Here is a 17,161-nt window from a genome sequence, read left to right as displayed (position 1 = left end):
AGGTTTTCCCAAGCTTACCCGACAGTTTGCTTATGTTAATTAAGGAGATCTTTATGGAACCTTAGGTATTTTGGCTTGAAACTTATGTCATGTTATGTATTCACAACAACCATACATCATGCATAACAAGTATTTCTTAGTCTGCTTATAGAAATTATGGTAATCACAACCCAACACTAGGATATTAGCTGCCATGGCATTCCATGATAGTACATTTATACAGAAAGATTCCGCTGTAAGTGTATTCTCAAGAAGTAGTCAATGAATAGCTAATAAATTAAGTCAATTTGTAAAATATAGAAATTGATTTTTACATACTTAATATGCAAATAGTGTGTCATAGAACTGACACACTATAAATATTGGATTTAATTAATATTGAATTTAAATTACTATCTAAGTCATATCACACCTTTGCAAACCATTTAGTCCATTTTCATCCTCTTCTTTGTGATTTTTTTTTTCTGTTGGTCATAGGGCTTGAACTCTGGGCCTGGGCACTGTCCCTCAGCTCTTCAGCTCAAGGCTAGTGCTCTACCACTTGGGCCACAGCACCACTTCCAGTTTTCTGAGTGATTTATTAGAGATAAAAGTCTCAGGGACTTTTCTTCCCAGGCTGGTTTGAAGCCTCAATCCTCAGATCTCAGCCTCCTGAGTAGCTAGGATTATTGGCGTGAGTCATCATGCCTGGCTTCTTTTTGATCTTTTATACTGAACTCTGTATTTTTCTAACTGTATGTTTTTTTGTCTTTTCCTTTTTGCTACTGGGGATTGGACCCAGGATGTTGCACTTACTAGGCAAGCGCTTTGCCACTGAGCTACATCCCAGCCCTTAACTTTGTATTTTTTTTACATTTTGTAGGAGATTCCTTTTGAAACTCAATACAGTGTTAATGCATCCCTTGTTGAATTCCATAAGCCAACAGCTACCTCTCCAAGAGCTTCAATTCTATGCTCCTGTAAAGTGGCTTTGGAGTATTTTAGCAGCCTTCTAAATGAATACTGAAGAAATATCATGTATTCTCATTCATCCATGTTCACTAGAAAAATGTGGCCTCTGGGTCCAGTCCACCAAGAAATTGAACATTACAGCGGAAGAAAATTAAATTTTCATTTTCTGAGATACTCTTCAATTATGAAATAGTTTAGCTTGCTTCCTTATATTAATGCCTGTTACTAAACTAGGCACAGCTAATTACTATGTCTCCATCTTCCTAGGAGTTTAATGAACTCTCCTCCCTCTCTCCCTCTCTCTCTCCCTCTCCCCCCCCTCTCTCTCTCTCTCTCTCTCTCTCTCTCTCTCTCTCTCTCTCTCTCTCTCTCTCTCTCTCTCTCTCTCTCTCTCTTTCTGTCTCTCTGATGGCTAATGCAAAGTGGGAGGTTAAATAACTCAATGAGATAAATTTAGTTTCCCTTTTTAACACATTGACTTATTTCAAATACTTGTGTGTTATCATAATCAGTGGGGAGCTATCCAGTCTCCATGCTATAGCACTTTATAAATGTTGAAAGAAGGCAATGGATTCTGTGACCCAGTTTTAGAAGTAAAAATGTTGCTAATGACTGGATTCCAGGTTTACTCATCTATTTGCTTTTAACAGGATATTTAGTTTTGTTCCTGTAAAGATACTATTCTGAACATTCAAATTTGCATTTCTATCATTATTTCACCACATCCCTGTCCTGCTTGTGCATACTTTTACTTTCACTTCTGCTAGATTATATACACAGAGCTTTTAAAGTCATCCTAAAGATTTATAGGGCCTATAGGGTATTTGAGGTACTTTTCCATCAAAAAGACCTTAATAAATTCACATACACATAATTGCATGTATGCTTTCAAATATATTCTGAGACATTATATATTTTCCTAAGAATTTTCCTTTGAGACATACCATAGAACAATTTATTTCACAATCAATGGGTACTTTGGTTTAAAAAAAGTAAAGCTAAACCAATCCAACTTAATATAAAATATACGATTAAATCTAGTAATTTTATTATTCTTTGAAAATTGTATTGCATCTCTCAGTCTTATTTGTTTATATACATGAAAATGTTGAAAGCAATATCCTTGCTCCTTTCTCTTTGTGCTTGATTTGTACTTATAACACATATTTACTTCTAGTTCTTCTAAAGACATCAGAAATAACACTAATGAAACTTTTACTGCATTTTGACTGAGCTCATGTAAAGACACAATCTATTGCCTAAAAACTTACATTTATCATGTACACTGAGGATAAATATTTGAAGTAATGTCTCAGAAAAAAGAAAACTTATGCTTCGGAGTGGTGTGCAAGTCTTTTTTCAAGTATTACATGCCTCTAATGTTTGAAAATGTGTTCTCGGTCACAGGTGTGATTGCTTCATATCTTCCACTAAGAAGCTGGGTGATAGAGCTCAGTGGTTTGGCTTCCATTCCATATTTACCAATCTGGCTTATGGTGGAAACCATTTTAATAAAGTTAAGCTCTCATTGATGGACACTCTGCTCAATGTTTTGTTTTTCTTACAAAATCATCAGACACTTGTGCATCATAATTCACATTAAAGCAAAAAAAAAAAAAAGAAAGAAAGAAAAGCCATTATTATTGTCAAAGAAAGCCCTACTGTAATCAAAATTCTTATAGTTTTTAAGATGTAATATCAAATGCACTTTCATTGGTAATTGGTTTTTCTGTGATGAAATCATAAGAATGGGATTCTTTATGTTGTAGGGGTTAATAGAGCCATAAACTTCAGGAGCATTTTTAATATGCTAATTTTTATGGAATTGAAATGCTTCATGTATTAGTTGGCCATCAGAACTTGGCTCTTCTGTATCATTGATCTGTTTGGACAGGAGATAAATGAGCAGCAAGAGTTGGCCAAGATACTAAAAAGAAAATTAAATACCTTAGGAGAATTTATGATTAGTTGCTGACACCTTGAAAAATCATGCAGATTACTTAACTGGGTTAAAAGATTTTGAAGATGAGTCATTTATAAGTTGTATATAGTAAAGTTTTTAAATTAAATATCAAATGTTTTTAACTTATGAATTTAAATGTCATTCTCTCCTGTCATTTGCCTTTATTTTCTTATTACAGCCAAATGTTTCTTGCAGTTCAAAGCTAGTTTTAGAATAATTTACCCTCTATAAAATAGGCCTTTAAATAAATGATATTTAACACTTATCCCTGTTACGACAGTGTGATAACTAAGTACTCCACTCCCTCCCCCCAAATATGTTTTCTAGGTTCACAGTGGAACAAGAAATTGATTTAAAAGACATTTTGAAGGCCCTTGGAGTAACTGAAATTTTCATCAAAAATGCAAATTTGACAGGCCTGTCTGGTAAGAAACAAATACCAACATTGGAAAAACTTCCACAAAAGCCTTTAAAAATGACAGTGTTTCCATTTGCTTTGGAGTTCTGAGAAAGAATCTGGTTATTATTTGCCAAATAAATCTAGCAAGAAGTATATTTTACTTCAACAAGCAAAGTTATAAATAACACTGATATAATAACATTGTTTGTAATAACTGGTCCATGTTTTATTTTTGGTAGTTTATGTTCTCCCAAAATCTTATCTTAAATGCCTTTGAATTCTCCATCCCATCGGACATAATGCTTTGTAGAGTACATAATCTATAAATGTGTTGATTGAACATCTCAATATATCTCACTATAATAAATCATATGGGAAAGAAAGTAGTAAGAGAAGATAAATGAGTGTACCCTGCTGTGAGAAGTAGACCAAAGATTCTGTTTAAAGAATAAAGAATACCCAGTGAGATGAGATAAACCTTTTCTTCAATCTTCAGCCAAAACAAAGGTTTTGAAGAAGCAGCTTCAAAGTATACCAGCACATTGGGATATTGAGTAACTTATTTTTAGCTTCTGCCTTCACCCCCAATCTAGTTGAATTATTGGACTCAGGTACTTTAATTTCTTTGGAGAAAAAAGTGCATAAGATATTAGCAACACTAAAGCACTTAAAACTTGTAAAATGCTTTTGGATATGTTTTTAAGTAGTTAACACTCAAGCAATTTATCGCTGATGAAAAACCACTTGCGGCTCAGTAAATTTATACAATGAGTGTTATTTCTGCCAAACAGAGAAAAAGTAGTATCTTTTTTCTAATAAGACAAAGCATATACATATATATATATACATATACACACATACATACATACATATTAAGATAAAAGAAGCTCAACCTGTAAGACACCTTTATATGCAATTTTATGGAACCTGATTCCCCAACTAGAGAAGACTGGCATGATCAAAGTTCCCTTAGCCGTTCAAGTGTCACTGGAGAGAATTCATTCTCCTCTCCTGAATTAGTAGCCTAGAGAAAATCAACTTGATAGTGTGCCCTTGCTTTTCAAGTTACTTATGTGCATGTACATGTACATGTGTGTATGTGCATGTGTACTCTCGTGAGCATGAAATGTGAGCATGGAGGAGAGAGAGTGAGCAAAATCACAACTTCCAAAAAAAAATCCTTGCCTTCCTAGATTTGGGACAGTGCAGGTTGTTTTCTAAATAGCACTCAGCTTCAAGCCATGTATAGATACTGATGCATTTGGTTCTACATCTTCTAGCCCTTGTGTGGAGAACTTATGCCCTCAGCACTAATAGGGCTTTGCTAAATGTCTACTGTATAAATGGTCCTGTCCACCCAAGAGAAATGAATTTTCCCTGGGGAAATGTTTTCAGAGCTCATATTCAAGTTTCCAGGGCTCCAACTCCTCTCTGGGGCTGTCAAGGGAGTAGAACTGGTAGATATTCTAAAGGTCATATCATATCAATAAATATATTCATAGTTGAAGCTGAGTTGGAGCATAATTTAAAGTTGTAATGCTTCCTTCCTTAGGAATGGATAGCCTATCTTGCCATATTGGCTGAATTCCAAGAAGAAAATTACATCTTGCTTTTTTTTTTAACATAACTATCTTTTCAGTTTGGTCTGTGATTCCTTGTTATTCACCTAAATATCCAGGCAGTTATTTTGCCCTAAATATAATTCCTGCTGAGAGTCACATGCAATAGCAAATCAATTATTGTGGTCAGTGTGACTTATGATTTCTGACATATTTGGAAAATTTATAAGGTAAGATTTAATTGTCTTTGCTGTGGGCTAAAATAATGGGCTATAAATTTACATTATAAATACAGATGGTTTGGAGATTTGTAAATAACAGAGAATCTTCTCAAGGATTCATATACTCTGCCTGCAAAGCAGTGATTTGTTTGATCAAACCTGTATGAAAATGAGATACTACTGTGTCCTGTTCATGGCTGAATTCCTGGTCACTGGCCCAGGGCCTTGGACAGAATGAGCCTACAGCATATATTAAGCAGAGAATAACAGTGATGGAGAGAAGGAAAGAAGTTTCTTTGGGTCCACCTCTACATTCTCTTGCTTGAACTATTTGACCTCCTAAAATGCCATCTGGAAATACAGTATCAGACATTCTTAAACCACCCAGTGCTAACTTTCACCATGAAAGCTGAACAGATGGGAATTCTTTGATTCTTTAATGATTAGTTTGGCCTGCATGTTCCTAGCTTTTTGCATGCCAGCTGCCCCTACAAACACATCTTTTTACCCCTCTCTTTGGCTATCATTAATTTATGAATCATTCATTCAAGAACAGCTACCACAACTATAACTTGCTAAATTCAGTCGTATTTTATGTTTGCATCATGTATTTAGACATCATATGCCCTGTCTTACACGGTTGGATATTTTCTTGCATGGCTAGTATTTTTGCTTCTCCTAATTATATGAAAACCTTGATGGCTATTCTTCCTGTGATTTGTAGTAATCCTTGCAAGTATTCCCGAGAATTCAGTGAGAATCTTGTGGTCATGTCTGCCATTTATACACCCACAGATGAGGCAAGTTGTGTGAGAAAAACAGCTGGCAGAAAAATTAGGAAATGATTAGAATAGTATGCCTGACCTGAAGGAACATGAAAGATTTATGAAGAGACAAATATAACAGCTGGGTTTATTACAAAGAAGGCTGGTGGTGGAATGTGTCAGTGGAATAGTGCTTCTTGACAAATGCAGTTTTGCCCATACCATATCTTTCTTCCCAGGGAATACATGGCAACCCCTGGAGACTTTTTTGGTTGTCACAGCTGGGGAATGCTATTGGTACCCAATCTCTGGGATCAAGGTTACCTCTCCACATCTATAATGCACCAGTCAGCTCCCCCCCCCAACCAAGAATGTCCCATTCCCAAATGTCAACAGTGAAGGAAAAGAGAAACCTGACAGTAAAAGAAGTATGACAGAAATGGGTGGATCTGGAAAATAGCTTGAGCAAAATAAGGCAGGCACTCAGAGACACAAAGCATGAGTGCTTTCTCCCATACGTGGATCTGAGACCCAAAAGCAACCTCTCATATGAACATATATAGAGACATGTTCTTCTATATATGATTTAGTTGATTATAGTATACAGAGGAGGGAACCTCCATGGAATAAACCTTCTGAACAATTAATAGAGTTTAACAAGCTGACTATTAGGAAGTTGAGTGAGACTGAAAGGTGGGGAGTGGGAGGGAGTAGATGAATGAAAAAGGGAACTGGGGACAAATACTTCCAGAATACTCAGTGTGGATATGTGAGAAAGGAAGAGGAGAATGTGAAATGAGTCCGGAGGAAAAAGCAGGCGGGATGGAGATGGAGCTGGAAGGAATGCTTCTGTACAGGTAGCACTCGGAACACACAACTTACATTACACTAGAATCCCCTTTGGACAAATAAATTACTTAATTTTTTAAAAAAGGAAATAGAGCCAGGTGCCTCTAGTCTTAGCTAATCAGAAAGTTGAGATCTGAGAATCGTGGTTTGAAACCAGCCAGGGCAGGAAAGTCCATGAAACTTATCCCCATCTAACCACCAAAACGTCAGAAGTGGAACACCAGATTTGGGCAAAAAAAGTTCAGTGACAGTTCTTAGACCCTGAGTTCAAGCCCTAGGAGGGGAACATTAAAGAAGATGAAGATGAAAAGGAGGAGGAGGAGAAGGAGGAGGAGGAAGAGGAGGAAGAGGGGGAGAGGAGGAGAGTTGGAGAAGGGAGGAGAGGAGAGGAGAGGAGAGGAGCATTGAAAGACACTTGGGAGAACTTGAATCAAAAGACAGAAGGGAAAATACATAAGTATGTAGGTTCTTAAACACATAGAATATTTTTAAAGTGACTGCAATAGTTGGCTGTAGGACACAGGACAGAAGGCTTGGCGAGAGGGAATTTCTTCACATGTCCCACTCGGCACCACTAGGAATCTTACTTTGTATATGTATTACTAAGATTCGTATACAATTAGGAAACAAAATTTAAGTGTATTAATAGCAGAATAAATTAGTAAATTTGAAAGTATCCAGAGAAAAATTCAGTGCTATTATGATATTGTCAGATGCTTAAACTATGTAATGAAGGTTTTTTTTCTCTTCAAAACTAGTACACGTGATTTAGCATTGGGGTGAAACAAATCATCAGCCCTGTTTCGCCTTGTCTTGCTTCTAGAAGTGTTCAATACCTCAGAATCCCTTACTAAGACCTCTTCAGTCAGACTCTTTCACTTTTTATCCTCTTACATCCACTCTTGTTTCAGAGTCTTATTACTATTCTCCCGAACTATTTCAATCGTTTCCTAAATAGTTCCCAGATGGGAATCTGCAATCTAATCCCTTTTACCTATCCCTGCTGAGGTTCATCACGGGAAACTTGCCATCAGATCATTGTGTGCCTCAACTATTCCCAAGCCACAGCTCCCTTCCGCCTTCACGGTGGCTGATTCTGAACAGACAGGATTGGGTTCCAGCCATCCTGCACACTGGGTTTCCATTTCATATCTCTGCATCTCCCAGACATGATGCAATCATTCCCTCCTGAAATACTTCTTGAAATGAGCTCAGAATGGCCCCCTGGTTCACCCTGTCACCACGATTACCCCCACCAGAAATAATCCCTCATGACGTTCTCCAGATCTTATTCCTTTTGAATATTTTGCTTCTGTTTGCGACTACTATCCCCTGAGAGAATTTCACCTCATGAAGAGGGGTCCTTATGAGTGTGTTCTCCAGGCCTCCCACATCCTTCCCTGCTTCTCCCGTGAGGAGATGAGATGATCAGTATTTGTGCTAATTATTCGTCTCATTTGGTATCCAGTCCTTTTGACTCTAGACTCCATTAGCATAAAACACCGTCAAGATGCATACAGTAGACATAAAATGGAGGGAGTGCAGAAAGTCCTTTTCATCTGGGGCTCTCTGTTTAAAATGCTCACCTCCTAGCAGCAATGATCCTGTTATTGAGTAAGGCTATTTTTGTAATGGAAATGAAGGACTGTCAGCATTTGGATTAATGAGTAATCCCCAGAAAGGTGTAAGGGGAAGAAAAGAGAGTATTAAATCCTTCCACATAAAGCACTAGCTTTAATAAAGGAGCCAATAAAATAAAGGAATTGAAAAGACACAGCAAAAGCTATATTCGGGGCAGACTCACCGGCTGTGGATTTATGGCAGCCTGGCTCCGCCGTTCTGCCCTTGTTTGCTCTCCTTCTCCTTCACCTGGATGCCAGAGGGCTCATTCCTCAGCCATTGCCACCATGCCAATTTCACCAATCAACTTTCTTCCCTGGACCATTGCAACCGCTCACAGACTTGATCTTCCTGCCTCCAGCTACCTCCTCATCTAAAATCAAAACAGCCTTGGCCCATGATTTCTCCACAAAGCCTAGGTGTTCTAATTCCCCGGCCCAAGCTCTTAAAGGGATGTCCCCCCTCCACACACTAGACCTTCCAAACTCCTCTCTGCTGCTCTCCTCACTTAGCACAGCCAGTGCTGTGTGTGACATACCCTTCTTGCCCCTCACCTTCTCTGATAGACACGGGCCTCCTTATGGTCACCTTCCCGGGGTACCCATCCTCCCCCATGGCTGCTTTCATTTCCTTCTTCTGGCATCTGGCAGTACTTGGCACCCACATGGGTTGGCTAGCATGGTGCACCATTTCTGTGGACTATTGTTCTGCTGTTGTACTGATCAGGGAGCTGGGAGAGACTGAAAGAGGGAGGGGCTCTGTCCTCATCCACCAGTTGGTGTCCCAGGGGCAGAGGCTGGGCGGTGAGGCCAGGTGTACGGGCTGGGTGCGGCCTGGCTGTGCTCAGCCTGCCTGCCCTCCTCCCACACTGTTAGCCACACGAGCTCCTTGGGGTTCTTGTGTTTGCCTGGCTTTTAGCTTTTCTCTCCATCCACGGTGCCCCATGGGCCTTCCATGGCTGGCTCTGTTTTTAGGACTTCAGTCTCAGCTTCACATTTACTCTTTATAGACACACCTTTCCTAGGATACACTCTGCCCCAGTCTCTTCTTCCTTGTTCTAATCACCCATCAACACAGTATGTTTATCTAGATGTTTTTATTGCTCTTTTGTATATGACAGCTTTCCCGTGTGAGGAGAGATGTCTTTAGTTCCCTAGGCTGCACTACAGGGTCTGGTACATAGTAGCTGCTCAGCACAGAATAAGCACACGAACAGAACAATAGATACCTGGTCATCTGCTGGTTTTATCCAAAAAACTCTCCAGAGAAGCAAATGAAAGTTACTTTGAAGCTGTGGAATTCCAGGATGTTTTCTGAATTTCCTGGGTGGGATCATAATGAAAACTACTGTAACAACTAAAGCACGGAGACCTTTCTGCTGTCTGAGATGCTGTTACACACTTACACACGGTCTTTGTGCTGTGCTTATGTTTGAAGCATGCCCTTGGGCAATGAGGAAATTATTTAAATTGGCTGTGTTTAGGAACAGTGCTCCAAAGGAAGCCATGGCTTATACTAAGGTGCAATGACCACCACCATGCCAACATTCTCCTAACACAGAACAGTAGCACCCTGCTCTACACCAGATGTGGAAGAGGAATTGATAAGTATTTGCTCAGTGAAATAAAAAGAAAGAAAGAGTAAAGGAAGGAAGGAAGGAAGGAAGGAAGGAAGGAAGGAAGGAAGGAAGGAAGGAAGGAAGGAAGGAAGGAAAAAAGGAAGGAAGGAAGGAAGTAGAAGGCGGGAGGAGAAGAAGGGATGGAGGGACGGAGGGACGGAGGGAGAAAGAGAAAGAAAGGAGATCATGAAGAGCAGAAACCCAGGGAAGAATGACAGCTGAGATGGAGTAGTCTATCGGTAGAATTCCTCTTTGCCTGAAGGAAGTCTTTGTCTCATTAGATCTTTCAACTGATGAATGAAGCCAATCCATTCACTATGAGAGCAGTTTGCTTTATTCAGATTCCTCTAATTTAAATTTAATCCCATTCAAAACATCTTTATTGAAATAGAATGATGTTTGGGCAACTCCCTGCACCCCATGACCCAGGAAAGTTACTAAGAAATTCATCTTGTCTTATTTTAATTTATTTATTAGCATCGATTAGACCTCCAAGGGAGTTTCGTTTTGACATGTCCATGAATAAATATAATGTGCCTTGAGCAGATTCACTCCTTCCATCTCTCTCTTATCTCTTCTCTCCCTTCCCAAACCAATCGCAAAAAGACTCATTGTTCAATTTTCACACAAGTATTTTGACCATAGCCATTCTCCGGCATCCTCTCTCCATTCATCCTCCCCTCCCCCAACAATACATTGTGGGTCATGTTTTACATTCCTGTCATTCGTTTTTTAAAGAAAAATCTATTTAACCACACCACAAAGTCTTGGAGGTGAATACTTCAAGATATAAACTCAAGGTGAACATAGTTTAGCCATAATGCCCATTAATTTTTGTAAAGCACCACAAATATATAGGCAATTTACTAAAAGCGTGTTATTTCATCCTACCAGGGGGTAACACATTTGTGATCTGCAGATAAGCCAGTAAGCTAGAACAGAATGGAACTTCATTTCTGAAACAAGCTACAAGTCGATTATATTTTTCTTTGCCAAGGATCTCTCCATTATTGCAATGATCACAGATGAGTTTTAAAAATATGAATTTAGTTATTTCTGGATTTTTACTGACTTCATTATGTACTTTTAATTTCAAAATTAAAGAGCAATGTGTAAGGTATTTTTATCTTGAGTTATGGACTAATTTGAAATCCCTACTTAAATCAGAGTTTCTGCTTTTTCTGGCAATAGAGGAAATAAACAATGGAAAACTACCCATGAAAACAAGAGGGAAAATGAACAAGATTAAAAATGAGAGCAAATGAGAAAACCCAACTTCAGTGGTCTTCTCCAATCATAAAATGAAATCTAGCATTATCTCTTGTCTTCTATATCAATATTGGCATTTCTCCTATCTCTCAGACTCATTTTGTTATTTTATAATTGAGTTGTAGTAGTAGTAGTAGTATCTTTATGCAGCTGTACTAGGGAGTTTCCATTGAACATGCTAGTTTGTGAGTACGATGCATCTTGTCAGTGTCATGATCATTGTTTGCTTTTTTAAAGGGTCAAATATTTTCCTAGCCCTAAATTTTTTTCTCTCTGCAGATAACAAAGACATGTTTCTTTCCAAGGTGATTCACAAATCCTTCCTAGAGGTTAATGAGGAAGGCTCTGAAGCAGTGGCTGCATCAGGTATGTACTAAATCATGTTCCAAAATTCTCTCACCTCTTCTATGATTAAATTTTTAAACAATCAGGGGTGGGGGGGGGGAGGAATGTAATCAATCACTACCAAGACCAAACCCTGCTTGTGACCTAGAAGGCCAGAAAATGGGCTGGAACTGCCAGAATTTCCTAATAGGATAAAAAGTATATATTTAAGCCAGCTCCCTTTTAAAATTCACTTCATTCTCATTTTTTCCTTAATGAGGGACTGGACAATTTGGACCCTCTCTGGGAAAATGCAGTCTCCTGGTGTGTTGTCCACTTAAGTATTTTAAATATCTGCCTACTAGCCACTTAGACATTGTTCCTTCCTCTCTAATTACTTTCAGAAGTTGGTTCTTAATTTTGCCAGTATAAATGTTTTGAATGTTACAAAGTACACACCTAAATAAGAGCATAGTATATAATTTTTGAAACTTTTAACTGAATTGTAGAAATAAAACAATATATTTTATTTATTTTCCTTGATATCAATTCCATGTCCAGGGTACAAGGACAAATACCCAGGTTTATTATGATAGTTATGACTTCTCTGGTTAAATGATTTTATTATCGTGAGTTTCTAAAAATTTGTTTTTATTTGCTTCAATCTCATGTTCAATGATTAGCGCCATATTTTAGTAGGTGTTTTCTCCTTTTAGTGGTATGTTGGCTTATTTGTACATTTTATTTCTAACATTGGCAATAGTATTTTCAGAGGGCAATAGAAATATAGTAATCCCTGATATTATGAAACCTCTTCAATATGGGTTTTTATTCTGACAACTACGCAGACTGCATCCAGTGTATCAGAATTTGAGAAGGATTCACTATCCCCTCTGAGGACGCACATCACACCTCTCACTGCTGGATGGCCTCTCTAACTGCAATCTTCCTGGCCACATCCTACAATCCTGGAGCCTTGCTATGCACAGATACCCTTTGTAGACAATAGAAACAGTGACTCAAAAATGTGCTGAGCACCAGTAGCTTACCCTGTAATCCCAGCTACTAAAGAAACTGAGATCTGAGGATTTTGTGATTTGAAGCCAACCTGGGCAAAAAAAAACTTGGGAGATTTTTTTAACTCCAAATACACACCAAAAAACCTGGCTGTGGATCTGTATCCCAAGTGATAGAGTACCAGCCTTAAGGAATAAAAGCTAAGGGACAGATCTCAGGCCCTGAAGCCCCATTATACCAGAATGAGAAAGAGAGAGAGAGAGAGAGAGAGAGAGAGAGAGAGAGAGAGAGAGAGAGAGAGAGAGAGAGAGAGAGAGAGAGAGAGAGAGAAAGAGAGAGAGAGTTCATTTTTCATTTTGCAAGATTTTTTCTTTTATCTCTTAATGTAAAGATGGTTTGATAAAAGCACAAATATTTATCTTAGACCAAGATTAAACTTTTATGACAGAATAAATTGTGTACAATTTTGTTTAACAGAGGGGAGGAAACTACATGTTTATATGTGCATGTATGTGTTTTGTTTTGTCTTTTTTGAAGAATCAAGGGCGAGTACTAGAGAGGGTGAAATTGATTAGGATACAGTGTAAACGTGTGTGGAGATGTAACAATGAAATCCTCCCACATAAGCTAATAAAAAATAAGAATAAACTAAAAGAAAACATCAAATAGAAAGGTTAATACTCTGATGATGCTCCTCTCTTTAAGTCTTAAAAATCTTGTTTACTGTAGGTGGTTGCCTTTGCGTTGAGAGGATAGATAGAGACGGCGTTGAGAAATGACTCGCTGTTCCCTGCACACCCACAGACATGTAATTACTTTCTCTCTGCACCACAGGAATGATTGCAATTAGCAGGATGGCTGTGCTGTATCCCCAAGTGATCGTAGACCATCCATTTCTCTTCCTTATCAGGAACAGGAGAACTGGTGAGTCTGTTATGGGAACAGAACCTTATTTTTGGTAAGCCGCAAAGGAACTTCCTTCCATACATGACTTCTTATGCCATAGCGTTTATTCCATCAACTTTACTGTTCAAATGATTCTTTTAATGAAAACAGCAGTATGTGTTTTATATTTGGAAGTCTGCTTATTGCATGCAAGAGAAGAATAAATATTGAATTCTTTCTTCACTGACACAGGTATGATCTTGTTCATGGGCCGAGTCATGCATCCGGAAACAATGAACACAAGCGGACATGATTTCGAGGAACTGTAAATGGCTTCATTTCAGTAACAAGGAAAAGATTAACAAAGCACATTATGTCCACAGCTGGTATATATATACAGTTAGGATTGGTGTCTTACCATATATCTTTAGATAATATTTCAACTAGCTCTAGATAGAAATAAATATATGTGAATTATAAGTCAATCTGTCAAAGGAATGTTATCAGTATTAAAGACATGGTCTTGTTCCTGTCCATGTGTGTGTTGTGCTATTGTGTAAAATAAAAGTACCTATTGACTATGAGAGCAGGTATTTTCCATTTTAGAAATAGCGGTAGTATATAGATAACTTTAGGTGACATTTGGAACCAGTGATATTTCCTTGGGAATTGTCATGTGAAAATACCATCAGATGAGATTTGGAAAGTGGTATTTCTGAGCATTTTAAATCCTTCACCATCCTGCAGAACTGAAGCACCAAAGTAAATGAGCATTATACGCTTCCAAACAATGAGCAGTTACATGCACTGGGAAGACAAGTACTGCAGGAAACTTCTAGTGATCATTTGGTTACGAATCAGTATGGAAGATAGTATAAGAAACAAATATTTGTCTGAAATATTCATCAAAACTTGTTAGAAAGAGAAACAAAAACAAAAACCAGGGCTATAGCTGTAGCATTATTGAACACTGGGTTCCTTCTACTTACAGAAACATTGGCTACACCAGTATAGGTAATGTCAGCAGCTGTTACCTAACACATCTTTTTACCATGTGTCTCAGTTGCAGCTAGAGGCCAGATCACGTGATTGGCTGATACCACCTAGGTTTGTGTAGGTATCTCTTGAGATGTTCACACAAAGATGGATCACCTAATAACCCACATCTCAGATCAAACCCCAAAGTTCAAGCAAGCATGAATAGACTAATTATTTAGGTAGCATTACTTTATGAAAGACTAGATCGTGAAGCAATGGCATGTGTGAGATCAGTGCTTCTCAAATTTCACGTGTGACACAGTCACCTGGACATGTTATTACGGATGCAGATTCTCATGCTGAGGGCCCTGGAGAGGCCCACCATTGTAAACCTCTATCAAGCTCCTTCGCTGTTCGTGTATGGACTTGGCTCCTTGTTGCTTTGCTTCTGGAGCAACACTCTCCTTAATTTAAAGTTTGCATGTGTAATATTTTTATAAATAAACAACAGAAAACCTATGTAATTTTCATAAAACATACAAGAATTTCAGGTACGGTGGTAATCTGCATTAATAATGCAATGTTCATTTTTAATGAAAGGTTTGGTTCTAAGGTGTTTATTCCTATTGCATTCTGTCGATGAATGCATTTTTCCTGCATAGTAGAATACTTGAAATGTATTCTTTAAAAATGAAAACATGAGACATTTATGGGCAATACCCCTAAAATAATTTATGACTCATCCAAGGATGCAATACTTAACACTGAATCTTTTACAGCTTATATTTTCAGAAGACTTATAGTTTGTTCATAAATCTTAAATTCATTGCAGAATAGTGTTCTGATTCTTATTTATAATTTGTATAGTCTGGATTAGCTGATGTTGGTTGAATATTGTTATTCTGAGTGTGTAATATTCCTAATAACTATATCACTTCTTGTTAAGTATTATGTAAAGTGTTTTATCTGTATGTATTACCTATAAGGAAGAATAAATGTCCTTGTACAATGTGTAGATTTTATAAAGCAAAAAAATGTAGTTTTTATTAACTAATCTAAGATTAAGTTCCATCATACAAAAATGCTTACCTTCAAATATATTTCAGTACCGTGTAGGTGCCATTTAAATGAAAACAAATCTTACTTTGTTATTAGCATGCTTTGGGTATGGTAAAGGATAGTATGTTGCAGTACTAAGTTTTTTCTTGTGGTTTCCCCTTTGCTTAAAATGTCTTTAGTGTTTTCCTTCTTGAAAAAGTAGCAGTGTACAGTTCAGTTTGTACTTCATTTAAGATGACAGCGTACACATACAACACATACATAGCACATTCAGTTTACAAAAGTAGTTTTTGCTCTCTGAATATATTTTTTGGAGAAGATCAATAATGATTATATGGTTTTTGCTTTTTATCTACAATCATAATTTTACTTTTTTGTATGTAGTCAGTAGACTAAATTGAATAGAGAATATAATCCTATACATTCTGACAACACCAAAATGACTGATTGTTAGATTTGACTTGGACACCAGAAAAGGTTAAGTCTGTAAAAATAATGGAAATAAAGAGAAAATATGGCAACCAATATATTTCATTCTCATTAAATGTGTATGTTAACCATAGTTAATTTTTTTGACAAATAACCAGCGTCCTGAATTTATAATGATAGCTATTCTTCTTCTCTGAAAAACAAAATGAAAATAGCCAGCGGCATGTCGAGGATTGGCTATGGTGGCTTGCGAGGCATGTTTGTGAAGCTCAGGTCTTTGTTGTAATCTTGAGAAAATAAGATGGATCATAACACACAAAATGCACTGATAAAAACATCTATAACTGTCCCTCACTCTCAACATCTCCCCTGATTCAGGCACATCTTGGAGGGTCTCTGTGTAAAACAGGCAGGCTGCCAGGCTGAGCTAAACCACTTCATTTAAGCTCTGCCCCAGGTGATGGACTCAACAAAGCTCATTCCAGCCAAACCCTGATGTTGCTGTTCCCTTGCAGGAAAACTAGCCTGTTAATATTTTAATGCATTTTTTTAATTACTGGATGTCACTCAAAACTTCTCTCCAGCTAGACCAGGATATATAACTCAACGGATATTCCACACCTCAATGAACAGGAGCCCAATTAGCTCTAATTCCATTCTGATCCTTTAAAAAAAAAATGATGAGCTTACTAATGGTGGTCTGCTTCACTAGCATGGTGTCAGCATAAGGCAAGACCAATGAAGGCCTGTGGTAGTGTGGGAAAATCTCCATCCAGCTTCCTACAAGTGTGAAGCTGTGAGACTCAGGGGCTGGTAAAACCACTTCTGGTCCACAACCAGTGATATCTCAGCAACAAGGATTTAGTTACTTTTGTGTCTTGAAGCTGAACTATAAAGCCACTCCAACTAGTTTTCTATCAGGTTGCATGTGTGTGTATGTTTCTGTATATATGAGAGCTTGCAGTGGGTATATTTCATGAGAGCTTTCTTGTGTATTTGCATTTTTCCCTTCATGTTTATTTCAATAGCTTACTGTCTAATTGGAAACTTTTCTCCACAGTGTTATTAATAAATAAGAGAATGTCTTTCACATCCATCATTATTTATTGGGGAGTAGCTTATGTTCCCTCCAGATGTTTGATGATGCTTATTCTAAAACTGGGGGAAGCAGTGTATTTATAATATGAAACCCATTCAGACAGAATTTCTATGCTTATGTGTCTCCATGTGGAGCTTCTGACTTGAACTCTCCAAC

The 17,161-nt window shown here is 37.7% G+C and overlaps 1 protein-coding gene across 3 annotated transcripts in view; it reads left to right on the top strand.

The window, feature by feature from the left end:
• The window catches only part of Serpini1 (serpin family I member 1), a 72,288-nt gene extending 56,286 nt beyond the window's left edge, over window positions 1-16,002 (top strand). For all 3 annotated transcript variants that reach the window (XM_069991940.1, XM_069991941.1, XM_069991942.1), the window contains exons 6-9: window positions 3,242-3,339; window positions 11,494-11,580; window positions 13,390-13,479; window positions 13,693-16,002. In XM_069991940.1, the coding sequence (XP_069848041.1) occupies window positions 3,242-3,339; window positions 11,494-11,580; window positions 13,390-13,479; window positions 13,693-13,769 (352 nt within the window). In that variant the 3' untranslated portion in view covers window positions 13,770-16,002. The remainder of the gene's footprint in view (window positions 1-3,241; window positions 3,340-11,493; window positions 11,581-13,389; window positions 13,480-13,692) is intronic.
• The last annotated feature ends 1,159 nt before the right edge of the window (window positions 16,003-17,161 follow it).

Source organism: Dipodomys merriami, unplaced genomic scaffold (genome assembly GCF_024711535.1).
Source record: "Dipodomys merriami isolate MVZ:Mamm:240054 unplaced genomic scaffold, mDipMer1.0.p SCAF_40, whole genome shotgun sequence".
Taxonomy (NCBI): domain Eukaryota; kingdom Metazoa; phylum Chordata; class Mammalia; order Rodentia; family Heteromyidae; genus Dipodomys; species Dipodomys merriami.
This window is presented reverse-complemented; position numbering and strand designations above follow the sequence as displayed.